The sequence below is a fragment of the Acomys russatus genome, chromosome X (assembly GCF_903995435.1).
Source record: "Acomys russatus chromosome X, mAcoRus1.1, whole genome shotgun sequence".
NCBI lineage: Eukaryota > Metazoa > Chordata > Mammalia > Rodentia > Muridae > Acomys > Acomys russatus.
The window spans coordinates 57,730-78,425 of record NC_067169.1 but is presented as its reverse complement, the minus strand read 5'-3'; the positions used below and the strand labels follow the sequence as shown (position 1 = coordinate 78,425).

Sequence of the window (20,696 nt, the reverse complement as noted above, 5' to 3'; positions counted from 1 at the left end):
TAGCCTGTTATCCTTCCTCTGTCACAACATGTTTTCTATGTATTGAATAATAATGTAATATTTTCAGGCAGAAAGACTTTTTTTCCTAAGAAAAGAAATGCTAGGAGAACAATGATAAATGGTCAGAAATTTTCACCATCTAAGTCAGAGTTGTCTCTTATTATATAAAGTTTATCCTTTTGGAGAATTAGATTGTTTCCTGATTATAATTTAATTTCAACCCTTCTCACTGCCCTTTCATCCTTCCAAAACCTTTCACTTATTCTCTGCTTTTCTCTGCCAAATTCATGCCTTCTTTCTCACTAATTGTTAGTGCTATATTTAAGATTATCTATGTCCATATATATCCCGAAATATAACCTTTTCAGTCTATATAATAGTACCTGTATAATGTTTTGATGGCTGGATTTATGCATCTGGCAGTGAACTGGTGTGCTATTTTCAACTCTCTCTTTCCCAGCTTTCCTTAGTTTTATATAGTCCTTTGTGTAGGGTTGAGTCCTCAGAGGCTTTTCTCTGTCCAGTTTGTTTATGTTTTGTTACCATTGTTCATCTCATATTTGGGCAGTGATGCTGGTGAGATTTTATGTGTGTTGCTGCTGATTTTACTAGGAGACACAGTCTTAATGCAAACACTCTGACTTGCTAGCTGTTAAGATCATACTACTCCCTTGTTAGACAATGTAGCCTTGCCTTATGTACATGAGTGTTCTCTTGATGTATCCATTCTGATTGTGCTTTACGTTTGTATAATTTTTCTTTTACTTTACATACCTCAAAAGACAAACAAACAAGAACAAAAAACAAAAAAAAAACCCAAACCACAAAAAACACAACCGTAAAGCTGAGAGAAAACATAGGCATAGAGCAGTCAACAACCCTTGCAAAGACAAAACTGTATCTCTATCTTTATTGGTTATTTTCATCATCCCTGTCTGTGACAATCAGATGTTTCCCTGTTGAATATTGCAGATTACAATTATCTTTCTTTCCTTGCTTTCTTCAGTTTTCTATAGTCCTTTGATTAGGGTCTTAAGTTCAAATAAAGAATTTTTGGTTATTGCCAAGGTATGCATGCCACTACTACATTCTTAGAGTTCTCATGCTATGATATGTGTTCTTACACATCATGTGTGCATAGTGTAGCCTTTTCAGGAGGATGTTGTTTTAGAAGCTTTATTGTTTAGCATTCATAGTGGAACATAACATGTTCTAGGATTAAATGTGAGTAATATTGGTTTTTCATTTCATAACTCAACAAAGCTAAGGAAAAACCCAAGGGCAAAAAATTCACCAAACCTCGGGAAGACCAAGCCCCATCTTTCGACGATGAAGAAGCAATTCCAGGTGACTGCTTTTCTTTGTTTTTCTATATTGATTTGTACAATGGTTCCTCAATATTGTATAATAGCATACTATTTTCTCTTTTTAAAAAAAAAATTTTATTAATTTATTCTTGTTATATCTCAATGGTTATCCTATCCCTTGTATCCTCCCATTCTTCCCCCCTCCCATTTTCTCCTTTTTTCCCCTCCCCTATGACTGTCCCTAAGGGGGATTTCCTCCCCCTGTATATGCTCACAGGGTATCAAGTCTCTTCTTGGTAATCTGCTGTCCTTCCTCTGAGTGCCACCAGGTCTTCCCCTCCAGGGGACAGGGCCAAATATAAGACACCAGAGTTCGTGTGAAAGTCATACCCCACTCTCCATTCAATTGTGGAGAATGTTCTGTACATTGGCTAGATCTGGGTAGGGGTTTAAAGTTCCCCGCCTGTATTGTCCTTGGCTGGTGCCTTAGTTTGAGTGAGACCCCTGGGCCCAAATCTGCCTTTCATAATGTTCTACTTGTATGTTTCTAGGACCCTCTGGATCCTTCTACTTTGCTATTCTCCCATATAGCATACTATTTTCAAAAAGAATTATAGATTTTTTTGTTTCAAGAAAACAAATACCAAAACTAGCACAGTGATAAATTGATAAAATTTTCTGTGCTAAATTAAATTAGTTGGCCATTCTAATAAAATCATATTTTTAGAGAATTAAATTGTTTCCTGCTCAATTAGTAGCTTGTTGAGATGATTACTTTTCTTCTCTGGTAGTGTGTCTAGCATCTTTTCATACTGTGAACCATAGCCAACAGAAAGGAAGCTTCCATTTGTGTATCAGCTGAGTTTTTACATGTTCCTTGACATATCATGTGGTATGTTCAGCAAATTAAAACTACTTTTGAGATTCTTGCCCTCAAGTGTAGGGGATAACCAGTAGTGTTGACATGTCCTGTAGTATTAGATGTCGGACCCCTTTGGCCAGCACCTCAAAAGGTGGTAACCCACTTTTTGTACTACTTTGTTTTCTGGTAGCTTGTACTGTCCAGCTGGATTTCTGTAGTAGGTGGTTGAAGGAAAGATAAACCTGTTTTACTTATGATCCCAAGTGTGGGATCGGAACAGTTTTGTGAGAATAGGTGAGGTTAATCCGCTAGAAGACAAACCACCTCGTGTGGGATCCTGGTTGTTGCCAGCTGAAAAAATCCCCTGAACAGACTGGGAGGAGATATATAAATGAGTCCCAAACTGGAGGGAGGGCCTTGGGAGACTTGGGATAGTTTTTGGCTGTTCATCGCTCAATTTTGAGATACTCCTAGAGAGAACCACTCGAGGGAAGGCTTTAGGGCTCTGGGCTCCTGCTGAGGTTCCAGGTTCTTGTTACTCCAGGTTCCAGCAGAAAAAATCCTGCTGATTACGCCAGGAGAATCATTCCTCGGAACTGATATCCTTATGGTTTTGTTATTCTTTAATCCTTTTTCCTATTGTTTGGGTTAGTTGGGTTATAAGGGATGTACGCTCAGTTAATAAGTTTGTAATAAAATATATTGGTTAAGAAAATTGAACCTACAGGTTGTAGAGTCCTTTGGGTGTATACCAAAGTGGTAAAACAGGAGCTTGAGGTAGACTGATTTCTATCTTTGAGGAAGAGCCATACTGATTTCCATAGTGGCCTTACAAGTTTTCACTACCACCAGCAACGAATGAGTGCTCTCATTACCCCACATCTTAGACAGCATAAACTGTCATTTGTTTTATTGATTTTTGGCCATTCTGAATAGGGTAAGGTGAGCTTTTATGTGTTTTCCTGGTGTGGATAGATGTTCATCATTTTTAAAGGCTTTCTTGGCAATTTGTATTTCTTCTTTTGAGAACTTTTTTCTGTTCCATATCCCATTTTATAAATTGGGGTAATTGGTTTTTGGTGTTCAGCTATTTTGTTCCTTTCTTTATTGTAAATATACTATCTGTCTATCAGATATACAATGGGAAATGGATTATTTTTTGTCTTGTCTGTTTTTGCTCAAATCATTGTATCCTTTGCTGTACAGAAGCTTCTTAGCTTCATGGGGTCTTATTAATTTTAATTTTAATGTACGAACTACTAGGGTCCTGTTCAAAGAGTCCTTTCCTGTGTCTATGAGTTTAAGTATATTCTCTATTTTCTCTTCTATCAAATTTAGCATTTCAGGTCTTATGCTCAGGTCCTTAGTCTATTTGGAGTTTGTTTTTGTAGGTTGAGATGGACCTGTTTTCAGTCTCCTACATGAAGCTATCCAGTTTAACCAGTATCATTTGTTGAAGATTCTGTCTTTTCTCCTCGTACACACACACACACACACACACACACACACACACACACACACACACACACACACACACACACATTGTCTGTAGGTGTTTGGGCTTATACTTAGGTCTTTAATGTTATTCCATAATTTAGTGTATCTACTTTTATGCCAACATCATGATATTTGTATTAATAGAGCTCTGAAGTACAGCTATTTTGATTTTGTGTGTATGTTTCCACATGAAAATGTAGGCTGTTCATTGTATTTCTGTGAGAATTGTGTTAGAATTTTGATGGTTATTACATTGAATCTGTAGTTTCCTTTGACAGGATGGCCATTTTCATACTAATCCTACCCAATCCATGACCATGGAGAGTCTGTGTCTTTTGTTGTCTTGACTTTATTGTTTTTTTATTATACATTATCTTAGATCATGATCGTCATGATATAGCTAAGACTTAGACACTTTAGTGAACAGGTATGGAAAGAATGATTTAAATGAAAGTGTTTTTAAAAAATATTTCCCCAGGTCTCTCCCTCCAGGGGACATGGTCAGGGGAGGAAGTCCCCTTCAGGAACAGTCATAGGGGAGGGGAATAAGGGGAAAATGGGAGGGAGGGAAGAATGGGAGGATACAAGGGATGGGATAACCATTGAGATGTAACAAGAATAAATTAATAAAAAAAAAGTAGAAAAAATATTTCCCCATTCATATGGAATGTTGAATGTGATCTTGTTATAAATTGCCTCAACATAATTATTGTGATGTATGTCCCTCCTATTCCTGATCTCTTCAGTATTTTATTAGCAATGTAGAATTTTGTTAAAGGCCTTTTTTGTATCGTTATAAGATGATCATGTGGTTTCTGTACTTTAGTCTATTTATATACTGGATTACATTTATTGATTTACATATGTTGAACTACCCCTGCTTCTCTGGGATAAAGTTGACTTGATAATGGACAATCTTTTTGGTGTGTTCTTGAATTTGGCTTATAATATTTTATTGAGATTTTTAAATCTATATTCACAATGGAAATTGGTCTATTATTTTCTTCTGTAGAGTCTTTGTTTGGCTTTAGTATCAGGGTAATGATGACTTTCTGAGAAGAATTTAAAATTTTCTGTATTTCAGAGCAATTTGAGGAGTCTTGTCATTAATTCCTTAACTTCTGGTAGAATTCTGTGCTCAATCCATCTGTCCTTGGACTGTCTTTAGTTGGTAGATTTTTAGTTAGTTAGATAGATAGTCTCACTAGGGGTTATGAATCTGTTTAAATTATATTTATTTTATCTTGGTTTAACTTTGATAGATTGTATATTTTAAGAAATTTACAATTTTTCTTTTAGTAAAGTAGAAAGAAGACAGATTTTTTTAAAGCATGCCTTTATGATTCTTTTTTCCATCTGTAGTTTTACTAATTGGACATTTTACAATAACGTTCATGAAGCCAGGCACTGGTGGTGCACACCTTTAAACTCAGCATTGAGAGGTAGAAGCAGGTGGTCTCTGAGTTCAAGGACTGCCTGGTCTACAGAGTGAGTCCCAGGACAGCCAGAGCTACAGATAAAAACCCTGTCTCAAAAGAAATAATAGTTTTTATGGGTAGCCTTTGCGAAGTTTTAAAGATAAACTTTTGTGAATCATAAGATGATCTTCTAACTATATCATTTTCTTTACTTTTGTTGCTAAGCTCTTTTCTCAGCACTAACAGTGAAGATTACAGGGAAAACAAAGTCTTCCACCTGTGGGAAAACAAAGTCTTCCACCTCCAGGAAAACAAAGTCTTCCACCTCCAAAGGAGCTCAATCTTCAAAGAAGTCTCCAAGGAAAACAACTATCCTACTGCCAGTACCACAGACCAGCAAGAAATCAGGACAAACTAAGCCAACTGAAGATTCCTCAGCCACTAAGAAAGACATCACTATTAAAATTGTCCTACCAAAGAAAAGAGGTGGAAAGTCAGGAAAAAAGGTTAGTCATATCTGATGCTAATATGTATTGTAAGTTTCTGTATTAGAGTTTTACTTTGCACATTTAGTTTAGCAATTTCCTAAGACTATGCTCAAGCATTTTAGGGTGGAATTAAATGTGTAAGGCTCTTTTTGTCTTAGTTACGTTTTCTATTGTTATGAAACAAAAGCAATTTGTGAGGAACTTACACTTCTGTATCATCAAAGGCAGACAGGGCAGGGACTCAAACAGGGCAGAGAAGGGAATTGGAGTCAGGCATGGAGGATGAGTCATATCTAATGTACAATAGTCACTGAACAAAATTAACTAGTATTGACTGGTAATGAAAGAACAAAGAGTGAATGAATTGGAGAGTAAAATAGAAGCTGTTTAATGTGCAAAAGTGAGACAGATTTAAAATATTGAGAAAAGACAGTAAGTTGAGATTTTCTAAACATGTAATTAGGAGGAAGAGAGCGAGGGATAGATTGGGACAGGAAAATACTAAAGAATTTTTTCTTATAATCATTTCTAAGTTTATATCATAGATAGTTATAAATACATAAACTATTTACTGTATGAAGGCCTCAGTGTGAAGGATAAAGACCTATAAAATTTTCAACATTTTATGTGAAATTTTACATTATGAATGTTTCTTGTTTGTTCATGGCAGATTTTCTCTGTGTATCCTTGGCTGTCCTAGACTCACCTTATAGACCAGGCTGGCCTGCCTCTGTCTCCCTCACAGCTGGTATTACAAGCATGTGCCTCTGCTCCTGGCTCCGTATAAATTTTTATATATGAATATGGAAAGTTACGGATATGCTGCTAGTCTAATGTAAAACAATGCAAAGTGTGTATACTGGAAGTTTAATTATTCAGCTAACTCCTCAGAAGATAGAAGTTGAATAACAACAACAAAAAGAATGAAAGAAACAAACAGAAAACATGTAATAAAATGGTATACCTAGACCCAAATATAATAATAATTACATTGAACATTAATGGATTAAATTCTGGAATTAGAAGGCTGATATTTTTAAAAATGGAATTTTAAAAATATTCATATATACCATGTCTGTAAAATATGCACTCTAAATATAAGGCAAAGTCTTAGCAATATTATCTTATACATGTAGTATTTTAATGGGATATCAGCATAATGTTTGTTTCAGTGAGTGCTTGCGATATGGGACAAAATAATGTCATCTTGTTTTTAAAACACTATTATTTCTATTTAGAACATTTAGAATATATAAATATCAGCGTGAAATATTTGTAAATACATTATGCTAAACATAAAAGCAAGTTGTTCTTAGCATTAATTAAAACTATTTTGTTATTATTATAATTTATTCACATTATATTCCGATTATGTCCCTTCACTCTCATCATCTTGTTTCCATCCTCCCTTTTACTTCCTGTTCCCTTCCCCTAGAACTCTGACAGGTGGGGTCTTCTCCCCACAGTCTGACCACAGCCTATCAGATGTCATCTGGATAGCCTGCATCCCCTTCCTTTATCCTCCCACTGGGCTTCTCCACTAAGGGACAGTGAACAAACCAAGGGCACCAGAGTTCTTGTCAGAGGCAGGTGGTCTTAGTCTTCCACTTGCAATGTCCTTGGTTGGTGCATCAGTTTGTGCAGGACCCCTGGGTCCAGATCCAAGAGCCTTCATAGTTTCCTTGTGGAGCTACTGACCCCTCATTTCTCCACCCCCAACTCCTACATACAGTTTGCAGCTGCAACACAGAGTCTGACTGCATGCCCCAGTGTCTGTCTCAATCCCTCACTGGGTGGAATCTTTCAGAGGACATCTTGGTGGGCTAATATCGACTTATAAGTGACTATATTTCATGTGTGTCTTTCTAAGTCTGGGTTACCTCACTCAGGATGATCATTTCTATTTCCATCCATTTGCCTGCAAATTTCAAGATTTTCTTGTTTTTGATAGCTGAGTATAAATATATAGTATAAATATACTACAGTTTCTTTATTGATTCTTTGGTTGAGGGACATCTAGGTTGTTTTCAGATTCTTGTTATTATGAGTAGAACTGCTATGAACATAGTTGAGCAAGTGTCCTTGTTGTGTGGTGGAGCATCTTTCAGGTATAGTCCCAGGAGTGGCATGGCTGAGTCTTGAGGTAGCACTATTCTCAATTTTCTGAGAAAGCACCAGATTCATTCCCAAAGTAGTTGTACAAGTTTGCACTCTCACCAGCAATGAAGGAGTGTTCCTCTCTCCCCACATCCTTGCCAGCATGTGCTGTCACTTGAGTTTTTGATCTTAGCCATTCTGATGGGTGTAAGATGGAATCTCAGAGTTGTTTTGATTTGTGTTTCTCAGATGACTAAGGATGTTAAGCATTTCTTTAAGTGTTTCTCAGCCATTTGATATTCTTCTGTTGAGAATTCTCTGTTTAGTTCCGAGCCCCATTTTTCAATCGGGTTATTTGGTTTGGTGGTGTTGAATTTCTTGAATTCTTTGTATGTTTTAGATATTAGCTCTTTGTCAGATGTAGGGTTGGTAAAAAATCTTTTTTTCAGTTTGTAGGCTATCGTGTTGTTCTGTTGATTGTGTCCTTTGTCTGTTTCATGTGGTCTCATTTATTAATTGTTGATCTTAGAGCCTGGGCTGTTGGTGTTCTGTTCAGGAAGTTGTCTCCTGTGCCAATGAGTTCAAGGCTCTTCCCCACTTTTTATTCTAACAAATTTAGTGTGTCTGGTTTTCTGTTGAGGTCTTTAATCCATTTGGACTTTAGTTTTGTGTAGGGTGATAAATATCCATCTATTTGCATTTTTCTACATGTAAACCTCCAGTTAGACCAGCACCATTTGTTGAAGGTGCCGTCTTTCTTTTCCATTGTATGCTTTTGACTTTTTTTTTTGTCAAAGATCAAGTGTCCATAGTTGTGTTGGTTTATTTCTGGGTCTTTAATTGGATTCCATTGACACACTAATGTGTTTCTGTGTCAGTACTATGCTGTTTTTATGACTGTTGCTCTGTAGTACAACTTGAGACCCAGAATGCAGATTCCTCTGATAGATCTTTTATTTTACAGGATTGTTTTAGCTATTCTGAGTTTTCTGTTTTTCCATAAGAGGTTGAGCATTGATCTTTCAAGGCCTGTAAAGAACTGTGTAGGGATTTTGATGGGGATTGCATTGAACCTGTAGATTACTTTTGGTTAGATGACCAATTTTATTCTATTAATCCTACTGATCTAGGAGCATGGGAGGTCTTTCCATCTTCAATTTCTTTCTTTAGAGACTTGAAGTTTTTTTTTTCATACAAGTCTTTCAGGTGCTTGGTTAGTATTATACCAAGATACCTTATAACATTAATGTATAATGGGAAACAAATGTTGATCTTGAAATTTATTGTGAAATACTCATTTTAAATTTGTTTTCTTTTTTTAAAGACAGGATTTCTCTGTATAGCCTTGGCTGTTCTTGACTCACTTTGTAGACCAGGCTGGCCTCAAACTCACAGAGATCGGCTTGCCTCTGCCTCCCTGAGTGCTGGGATTACAGGCATGAGCCACTACACCTGGAGTCAAATGCTTTCTTAGTGCATTTGAAAACACATTCCCAGTTGGTTTGGAAGTTAGTTTAATAATAGTTATGTAAAATATCTTTAAATACTATCTTTTGATTGCTGTATTTTCTAGTATTGATGCTAATATAATTTTGAAAAGGTAATATGGTAAACATTATTTAATGAAAGAAAGAGATAAAGGACAAATACTAAATTTAAAATTGGTATTTTTTTCACAAGCACCATTTCAGTTTACTATGATTTAACTTTTTTATTTCATTAAAAGATAAAGTTGTTTAGATTTTTAGTAACTGAGCATGTTTTTGTGGTATAGAAAATATTCTTTTTTTTTTGAGAATTTTGTAATTTTTATTTCTTTATTATTTTTTTTATTAATTTATTCTTGTTACATCTCAATGTTTATCCCATCCCTTGTATCCTCCCATTCCTCCCCCCCCCCATTTTCCCATTATTCCCCTCCCCTATGACTGTTCCTGGGGGGGATTACGTCCCCCTATATATTCTCATAGGGTATCAAGTCTCTTCTTGGCTACTTGCTGTCCTTCCTCTGAGTGCCACCAGGTCTCCCCCTCCAGGGGACATGGTCAAATGTGAGGCACCAGAGTACGTGAGAAAGTCGTATCACACTCTCCACTCAACTGTGGAGAATATTCTGACCATTGGCTAGATCTGGGAAGGGGTTTAAAGTTTACCTCCTGTATTGTCCTTGGCTGGTGCCTTAGTTTGAGCGGGACCCCTGGGCCCAAATCTGCCTATCATATTGCACACAACAAGAAAATTTGCTCAACCATGTTCATAGCAGCCTTATTCATAATAGCCAGAACATGGAAACAACCTAAGTGTCCCTCAGTAGAAGAGTGGATAAAGAAACTGTGGTACATATACACTATGGAATACTACTCAGCTATTAAAAACAAGGAATTCCCGAAATTTGTGGATAAATGGATTGAGCTAGAAATGATCATAATGAGTGAGTTAACCCAGAAGCAGAAAGAATCAAATGGTATATACTCACTTATATCTGCATACTAGCCCAAGGGGCATGTCCCACAAAAGCCTTCACTTACCAGGAAACTGGGACAGAGGGGAAGGCATCCTATTGGGACTCTAAATGAGAGACACATGGGAGAACAGAAAATATTCTTAAAATAGAATCCTTTATGAACTGTAATTTTTTCCTACATTTAAGATTTTTGCACAAGGACTAGAGAGATTATTTAGCTGTTAATCACTTGGTGATCTTCCACAAGACCTGGGTTTGGCTCCTAGTACCCACGTGTCAGCTCATATCCATCTGTAGAAGTAGTTCCAGGCATCCAATGCTGCCTTCTCTCTTTGGCGGGCACCAGGCATGCATATGGTCCACAGACATTATTTGTGGGCAGAGTGTCTATACACACAAAACATCAAATGTAATTTTAGAAACTTAATATCAGATGTTAACCCATTTTCTAAAAATTGTACATATTCAAGAATTTAGGGGTATTAAACATACTTCTTTTTTTATATATCTTCATAGAGTTCAGTATTTAAAAACATTTAAAAAATGAAATTTGTAGTTCAGTACTTCACATGATTTACTAGACCACTATGAATATAGATGGAAGTCTTTAATTTAAAGAAGTATATTGCAGCAACCTTAATTGATACTCTTGTTTTTACTCTTTTTTCATTTGTCGTATCTTTCCTTGCCACAAGAGTCTCTTTTGTGATATTGGAGAGCAGTTTAAAAACAGCCCAAGATTTCACATAAACAAAATACTAATAATATTTAACTGTGTTGAAGAAACATTTGTTTGGTATGTGCAAAAAGCAATCTTCACTAAACTATAATTTTAAGAAAACTATTGCTGAGTTCAGTACAGAGAAATGTAGGCTAGACACAATGGGAATGAAGGGCTGCTTTCTAAAGTCCTCTGCCTTGCTGAGGTTAGTTTTGCTTATTGGAAAGAAATTTATAGAATTAACAGCGAGAAAAAAACATGTCTTACAGGGATCCTCAAACATCAAGCAAGTTTTAAACAGTTAACAATTTTGGCTAAGGTATCATCAGAAAATAGGATAGAGAATCCTACCTAGCATTTTGGTCTCTTTCTCTGACACTGGTACAGCTTGTAGTCCTGAGTTTAGTTTGCAGATTACTGTAGTTTTGGTACCCAGAAGGTTTCAACATTGTTTGTTTGTGATCCAATGATGTCTGCTATTTTTCTAATCTAGAACCTTTTAAGAGAGAATACATACCTGCAATTTTCATGCCCTTATGTTTGTTTGTTTCTTTTTTCTCTTGCTTGCTTAAAACAGGAGAAATGTATTCCAGTTGTTTGTTCTACATCTTCAGCTTCTCTAAGTTCACTGATGAGAAGTTCTTCATCTAATAGGTCTTCCGTGGGGCCATCTAAAATAGTGATGTCTACAGGTAAGTTAGTATTTCAAAACAATAATAAAAATTACACGTTTGGTTCAGCATTTATTTCAGTGTTGTTGAGATCTTGAAAATGCATAAAATATTAATACGTTTTGTTGTGCGGAAAGTTCAGTTTAATGTTAAGCAAAACCACTCTATTTAAATGTCACCTGACAATCACTGTCCAACATTTTGAATTTGTGTCCTTATCAAATCCTTCTTTCTTTTTTATAGTATTTTGTTATTTCATATTGTATTCTCCAAGGTGACTCATTCCTTTTGAAAATAATTTTTCTGTCAAAAGACAGAGTGATTAAATTCTTCTCTGGTAAGTTTGAAGGAGAAAACACCAAAGCAAATCTTTGTCGTCTCTTTTATATTTTCTTAATTTCTTTTCCTATTGCAACTCTCCTCTTTATTTCATGAATGGTTTTTGCCTACATGTGTATCTGTGTAGCATGTGTATGCCTAGTGCCCAAAAGAGGATGTCAGCTCCCCAGGGACTAGAGATAAACAGTTGTAGGCTGCCATGTGGGTGCTGGGAACCAAGTCCCGGCCTTCTGGAAACAGCAGCCAGTGCTCTTGATGGTTTTAGCCATCTCTCTAGTAACTCCTTTTCTGTTTTAAAAAAGTGTGTCCACTTACTTCTTTATACCTGTAATTACCCCCTTCATATACTCTTTTTACTTATCGTTTTTCTTTCTCACTGAAAGAAAATTATTTTTGAAATACCAATTGTTTTTCCACAGACATATAGTAAACTTCATCTTTTAATATTTCTGATTTTTAATGCTCTAGGTAAATGAATACAAGTTGATCACATCTAATCCAAGAATGTAAAATATAACTTTTTGAATACTGACATGGCACCAGAGTGAAAACCACCTTACTTTGTATGATGGGTTGCAGTCAAAGCACAAGTGCCCCAAATTATTGTTATAAACTACCTTCAGGCTTATGTATAAAGTGTATATGAAGTATCCATGAATTTTATGCTTAGACTTATTCCCACGTTATCTCATTATGTTTGTACTAATATTCTGGTCCCAATGATTTCATCTAATGGATGCCCAACATGTGTAGTAGAAAGATGGTAAAATATTGAAATCTTTCTGCTTTACATCCTGAATGTATCTGTGCCATTAGTACCTTGAGTTGAGGTTTTAATAATGGTTTTATTTTTGTGACAAAGCCTGTACTTCCTCTGGCTGCTGGGTCAATCAATTTGTCATATATTCCAATACAATAAAAAATTTCAGTACAAACTAATAGGGTAAAGTGTTCTTGATTTAAGAAAATACTTTCAATAATGATGAACCTAATCTTTTTTAGTGTAGAATATTGCAGTTGTTGATTTTGGTGATTAAAGTTATCTGCACTTGGCACCACGATTATAAATGAAAAACTTTTGTACTATATGCTTTTATTGTATAAATAAAAAAGTTTAAAGTTTCCTCAATGAACCTAGACATATAGGAAGAATATTTTTATCTTAGTAGTTAATGTTTATGTCATTACATTTACCTTACTATTGTAAAAATGCAATTGAAGCACACTACTGGTGATCTACAAGAAAGTCAGTCATAAATGAGTAAGGATGAACAGTTATCAAGAGAAATTCATGTGCTACCTATACAATGAAGTTGGGTAGGAGGAACTCTAGGAGGAGTTGGGGAAAACCTCAAAATTTTAAAGAACTAGAAAAACAGGAGATTCCTCTTTAATTTTTGCACTACTTCTCGAAATAATAAGTTAAAAATGATTTTATGAAGCTTTTAAGTCTTCTCAAAAAAAAAAAGTCTTCTCAAATATAAGCTTTACATGATCAGTTTAAGTAGCATTAAAAAATATTGAATAGGCATTTTTAGTGTTTGCATGTTCATTATCTTTATCTAAATATATTAATATATTTACCTGCATGTTTTCAGTAGTAGAAGTGGTCATTAATATGAACTACCTTTAACTTTCCTTTAAAAGATGTCATTAGTAGAATATGGCAATTATGTAATATTTTCACAAAATTTAATTAATTTCATTATTCATATCCATTTTTCTCAAGTCTGTGTTTATATAAATAAACACGGAGACTGTGGCCCCTACCTGGATCCACAGAGAGTCCAGCAGCTACCAGACCACTATGGGCCAGGCCCTGTGAATGTGATTCTTCAGCGCACTGTGCAGGCCTGCATCGATTGTGCCATTGAGGCCAAGGCTGTGTTTTTATTTCTGAAACCAGACAATCGTGGAGGAGAAACGATAACTGGTATACTATCCTAATTATTTACTATACTTCTGTTTTAAATTTGATTGGAGGTTTACAAAGACAGACTATTAAACCATACAGATTATTTAGAAAATTTGTATTATACTACAGTATTTTATTATACTGATATAGTAAAAAAAATATAGTGGTTATATACTTACAGAAATTTGGAACGTTTATATTCATCAAAACAGACAGATGAGAGCCAGGTATAGAGTTACATACCTATTCTCCCTGTACTCAGGGGTCTGAAACGGGAGGACTAATGTGACTTCAAAGGTACTCTGGGCATAAGTAAAGTACCAGGTCAGCCACTGTGAGTCCCTGTGTCACACAAACAAACAAAAACCGAAATCAACAGTTGATGTCAGTGTAATATTATACATTTAAGTAAAGGGTACTGATTTTTTTCTTATACATTCTTAAGATAGTTACTTAGGCATCGTACCTTGGAAGAAGCTTTAAAGAACAGTGTGACTCTACAAGAAAACCTTACAAAGATAAAATAAGGCTAAGGGGTGTAGGTTAGGGGTAGTATGCAAGCCCTGCACGCACAAGTGCCTGGGTTTAGTCTCTAGCACCATAAAAATTAAAAAGGATAATAGAGATGGAGAGAAGTAAGCTGTAGCCGGTGTCCATCATGATTGTGTACCATAACTTTTATACTCATGGGATATTAGGAGTAAAAGGGTTACTGTAAACCAAGCCATTTCTGTTATCTTGTTTGTGAATATTTTAAATAGAAATTGCTTTTTAATCAATTCCTTTTTAAATTTCAAAACCCATACCGTAAACTTGAAGCGCATTTCCTGAATTGATTCTTCTGTTATTGTGTTTCTCATCTTTCTGTGAGATGACTGATGACGGACATTATCTTCTCCCTTCATAGCCTTCTTTGATGGAAAAAAACATACCGTTCAGCTCCCACCAGTGAACAGTGCATCATTTGTGCTTCGCTTTCTTGAAAACTTCTGCCACAGCCTTCAGTGTGAGAAGTTTTTGAGTAGCCAGCCTTTCAAACCTAAGGCTCATATTCATACCACTACTACAGATATTGATCCAAACAAACCAGGTAAGGAAATAGAATTTTGTATACTATACATTTAAGAAATTGTGTGTGTGTGTGTGTGTGTGTGTGTGTGTGTGTGTGTGTGTGTGTGTGATATGTGGGGGTTGGAAGCAATGCACATGTGGTGGTCCAAGTAAGTTTGTGGAGTCAGTACTATCTTTCCATCTTCACATGGGTTTCAGGAATTGACGTCAGATCACCAGGCTTATGTAGCAAGTGGCTTTATCTGCTGACCCCTAATATGCTTTTATTTGCATTTTATACTTAGGAAGGAATCTGGGTACTTCAGAGTTTTTATCTCTGTCATCTTCAAGCATTTAGCCACACTGGACTAATGAAAAAAAAAAGTGTGGGATCATAATTGCACCTTCTTCACTCAAAGTTGAGAAACTAATTTCTTACTGTATCCTTAGTGAACTTGAGAATCAAAGCCAATGTATTATGTTTTGTTTCCTTGTGACTAATTGATAAGTTACACATTTTCTTCTAGGTTGAGGCATGGTGTTAACATTACTGACCTCAGCCTAAAGAAATTAACAAAGACTATTGAGCCCATAGACTATAAAAATAATTTTCTCAAAATTATCTATGGTTACCTGTCTTCCACAAGACTCTTGAACTGATGACTGAGTAAAAAGATGAATGTAATGTCATCCTATAGAACCAACAGTGCTATTCTTGTTTCTAATCTCTACAGTAAGAAAGCTGGCCAAGTGTGATAGTGCACACCTTTAATCCCAAGATTCCTGAGGCAGAGGCAGGCAGATCTCTGTGAGTTCGAAGCCAGCCTGGTCTACAGAGTGAGTCCAGGACAGCCAAGGCTATACAGAGATACCCTGTTTGAAAAACAAACAAAAACAACAAAAAACCAAAAAACACAACAACAACAAAAAAGAAAGCTGTCTGAGCTTTTGGGCCAATATTTTGGAAGAAAAGTTTGCTCTTTCAAACTGTTACAGGTAACTGTGATCTGGTTTTAGTGGAAGTTTATGTATGATTTATGTATGTCTTTAGGGTAGCTAAAATCCCAGACATTAAAGCTGCTTTTTCCCTGGCCAAATGCTGCCAATTCTGTAACTGTTGAGTACTATGACAGACTTAATCTAAGTCTAGTGATTCAAATTTGTATTCCAGAAGGGTAGAAAACTTGGGCATTATTTCCAGTTCCTCATTTTCTTGTCCTCCTGATTATTTTCATCTTTCTCATAAAGTTTACTGGCTCTGCTCACTGAAGTCTCTTCTCTCTATTACTTCCTCATCCATCTCCTTGCCCTGACCCTCATTCCATGCAGAACCATATTGGCCCCGTCTCTGGTTTTGTTAGGTGATCTCCAAATTGGAGACCTCTTAATGCTTTCTCCTTGCTGGTATAACTTCCAAGTGGCTCCCTTTGAAATAAAGTCATGATATAGGAAGTCTTTGCATGAAAGTACAGTAGTCATGAGGTGTTGGAATTTACCAAACTTGGGTTCTGATACTGACCCTGTGGCCTGTATATTGAAAGTGCATGAAGTCTTTTAGACCTAAATTTTAATCTGATACTTGTTGTTAATTAGCATTATACTTTATGGAAAACATTCTGACCCTCCGTATTCTCAACTTGTCTCTCTGTAAAGTGGCTACTTTCTGAGTTATGAGGAAATAATGTACAGCCAAGTCAGTTGGCACAGACCTGTTATCTCAACCACTGCAGAGGATGAGGCAGTCAAAGCCTACATGAGACAGAATGTTGATTGAGTTCAAGGATAGCTTGGGCAGCTCAGTGAGATCCTGTATCAAAATAGAAATTAAATCATCTGGGATACATCTTAGTGGTAGAGTGCTTGCCTGGTGTGTTTATGTGACCACAGGATAAATTAAATTTAGGCATATTCTTTTCTAAATTGTTTTAAATTATTGAAAATACACACACACACACACACACACACACACACACACACACACACGCACACACACTAATTCAAGACTGTATATATGTATTTGTGTGAAAGTGCCTATTGAGGCCAGATGGGGGCATCAGATCCCTTGGAACTTATAGACATTTTAAGCTGATTGCTGTGGGTGGTGTAATCTGGTCTCTAATGCTCTGATAGAGCAATAAGGGCTCTTAGCTACTGAGCCATCTTTCTGGTCCAAGTCTCTAGTATATTATTTTAGTAGAAATACTAAATACGATACAGTTAACCTGTTGTGATAATCAAATAAAAGACACTGTTGTCAAATTATAAGTATGCAAATTACTTTGAAACAAATATTTCATACAGATAATACAAAAATTACTGACTATAATAATTATAACATGTACCTTTTTAAAACTTAAAACAGTAAGTGAGGAACTGAAGGAAAATAGAAGTCTCAAACGATTTTCTACGCAACCTCTCCCTTTTGCTCCTGTCTCATCTAAGCTTCCCAGAATGGCTGGACGACCCTCTAAAGGTAAATGGCATTCACACTCACCAGAATTGAGGAAGAAAGTCCCACAATAACTATCTGCATTTGCTGTTGGTACATGGTGTTGAGGGTAGGAAGTTAAATTTACCCATGTTTGACAATTAGGTTATTACTTTGATCACTTGAGCACTGCAGTCATTTCAGCAGTGTACAGCTGTCATTTTAGCTTTGGATTAAAAAAATCACTTTAGAATAGCCCTATACATTCTTGTTTGTATTGTCAGAAACTAGGAGAATTATAAATAGACATCCTTATCTACTTTCTCCAATGAAAATATAAGCAAATGTGAGAAAGCAACAGTCTGGTCATGGGAAATGGTTCTGGAGAATTATGGTCCAAAGAAAGATGTTTTTTATAAATTTACAACTTTGGTGGCATGAATGGAAAGATATACTCAAATTGTCATAAGAAACAAAGATATGTCCTAGAATCAATGTGGATTTTAGGATAGTGTCCATTACTATGTGTGATGTAAAAGAGCTGGCCATATACTATGTGTTAGAAGCCTGTCATTCAGTATAGCATGAATTAAGTAAACTGTTGTTGGAAATAATGTGTTTCTCTGAATTAAGAATTTCATACATGTATATGATGTATTTTGATCAAGCTCCACCTAACACATTCCCTTCTATCTCCTCCTCTACATTTATTCCACTATTTCCTCCCAATTTCAAGGGTTTTCTCCCTCTATTAGTGTTGTTGTTGTTGTTGTTGTTATTATTATTATTATTATTATTATTATTATTATTATTATTATTATTATTATCCTACAGAATCCACATAGTTCTCCTAGTACCTACATGTATGTAGTACTAGTTACTGGAACACTATTTCCTCCCAATATTAGTGGGTTCACTCCTTCTCTTGTTATTGCTGTTGATATTGCTATTATCATCATCATCATCATCATCATTATCATTATTAATAACACTGTCTGAGTCCACATAGTTTTGCTAGTAAAGAGTCTCAACTGCTGCATCCCTGAATGAAACTGATTCTCCCCTTCCTAATAACTGTCTATTGTCAGTATGTCCTAGGCTAGGGGGGGAAACTTTCTTTCTAAGACATCTTATATTCATTCTGTGTTTTTTTCTGGTTTTAAATTGTACAAGTCTTGTGTATGAATTCACAGCTGTTGTAAATTCACATATACAATTGCCAAATTGTATTTAGAAAACAATTTTATTGTAGTCATCAATTGCCTCCATTCTTATAATCTTTCTGCCACCTCTTCTGAGATGATCCCTATCTTTGAGAGTATAGTATTCTATAGACTCCCATTTAGAGCTGAGCATTTTCTTTCTTTTTTATTAATTTATTCATATTACATCTCGATTGTTAGCCCTTCCCCTGTTTCCCCCCATTCTTCCCTCCCTCTCATTTCTCCCCTTCTCCCCTCTCCTATGTCTGTGACTGAGGGAGACCTCCTCCCCCTCTATATGCTCTCAGAATATCAAGTCTTTTCTTGGTAACTAGCTATCCTTCCTCTGAGTGCCACCAGGTCTCCACATCCAGGGGACATGGTCAGAAAAGGGGCACCAGAGTTCGTATGAGAGTCAGATCTCACTCTCCACTCAATGGTGGAGAATATCATGATCGTCGGCTAGGTCTTGGTAGGGGTTCGAAGCTTACTGCCTATATTCTCCTTGGCTGGTGCCATAGTTTGAGGAGGACCCCAGGATCCAGATCTGCCTGTCTCCTCTTTCTTCCATGCTACTCTTGCCTAAAGTCTCAATCGGATATCCTCTCCTCTGACCCACTTTCTTGGTAAGTAAAGATTTTCATGGTACGTATCCCTTGGACTAGTGTTTTGCTATAAGTGAGTATATACCATTTGTCTCTTTTTCCTTCTGGGTGAACTCACTCATTATGATAATTTCTAGATCAATCCATTTGTCCACAAATTTCAGGAATTCCTCGTTTTTTAATAGCTGAGTAGTATTCCATCGTGTAAATATACCACAGTTTCTTAGTCCATTTTTCTACTGAGGGACACTTAGGTTGTTTCCATGTTCTGGCTATTATGTATAGAGCAGCTATGAACATGGTTGAGCATATGTCCCTGTTATGTGGTAGGGCATTTTCTGGGTATATTCCAAGGAGTGGAATAGCTGGGGCTTGAGGAAGCCTTATTTCCATTTTTCTGAGAAAGCGCCAGATAGCTTTCCAAAGTGGTTGTACTAGTTTGCATTCCCACCAGCAATGAAGGAGTGTTCCTCTCTCTCCACATCCTCGCCAACATGTGGTGTCATTTGAGTTTTTGATCTTAGCCATTCTGATGGGTGTAAGATGGAATCTCAGTGTCGTTTTGATTTGCATTTCTCTGATGACTAACGAGGATGAGCATTTCTTTAAGTGTTTCTCGGCCATTTGATATTCCTCTGTTGAGAATTCTCTGTTAAGTTCCAAGCCCCATTTCTTAATTGGGTTGTTTGGTTTTGTGGTGTTTAATTTCTTGAGTTCTTTATATATTTTGGATATTAAACCTTTGTCAGATGAAGGGTTGGTGAAGATCTTTTCCCATTCTGTAGGCTGTCATTTTGTTCTCTTGACAGTGACTCCTGCCTTACAGAAGCTTCTCAGCCTCATGAGGTCCCATTTATTAATTGTTGACATTAAGGCCTGGGCTGTTGGTGTTCTGTTCAGGAAGATGTTTCCTGTGCTTATGTGTCCCAGGCTCTTCCCCACTTTTTCCTCTAACTGAATTAATGTCTCTGGTTTTAAGTTGAGGTCTTTAATCCACTTGGACTTGAGTTTTGTGCATGGTGACAAATAAGGGTCTAATTGCATTTTTGTACATGTAGACATCCAGTTAGACCAACACCATTTGTTGAAGATGCTCTCATTTTTCCATGGAATAGATTTGGCTTCTTTGTCAAAAATCAAGTGAGCAAATGTGTGTGGATTCATCTCTGGGTCTTCAATTCGATTCCATTGATCCACCAGTCTATTGCTTTGCCAGTACCATGCTGTTTTAATTACTGTTGCTCTGTAGTACAGCTCGAGATCAGGTATGGAGATTCCTCCGGAGGATCTTTTGTTGTATAGGATTGTTTTTGCTATTCTGGGTTTTTTATTTCTCCATATGAATTTGAGAATTGAGTTTTCAATATCTTCAAAATATTTTGTAGGTATTTTGATAGGGATTGCGTTGAATCTGTAAATTGCTTTTGGTAAGATGGCCATTTTTACTATGTTGATTCTCCTGATCCATGAACAAGGTAAATCCCTCCATCTTCTCATGTCATCTTCAATCTCTTTCTTCAGAGGTTTGAAGTTTTTTTCGAAAAAGTCCTTCACTTGCTTGGTTAGAGTTACTCCTAGATATTTTATATTGTTTGTGGCTATCGTGAAGGGAGTAGTTTTCCTAATTTCTTC

At 36.3% G+C, this 20,696-nt stretch overlaps 1 protein-coding gene across 1 annotated transcript in view; it reads left to right on the top strand.

Moving 5' to 3' along the window:
- Nucleotides 1-20,696, top strand: part of Scml2 (Scm polycomb group protein like 2) — a 112,521-nt gene that overhangs the window by 58,315 nt on the left and 33,510 nt on the right. The window contains exons 7-11 of the mRNA XM_051141724.1: nt 5,392-5,590; nt 11,432-11,546; nt 13,594-13,797; nt 14,687-14,869; nt 17,192-17,302. Coding sequence (XP_050997681.1) covers nt 5,392-5,590; nt 11,432-11,546; nt 13,594-13,797; nt 14,687-14,869; nt 17,192-17,302 — 812 coding nt within the window. The remainder of the gene's footprint in view (nt 1-5,391; nt 5,591-11,431; nt 11,547-13,593; nt 13,798-14,686; nt 14,870-17,191; nt 17,303-20,696) is intronic.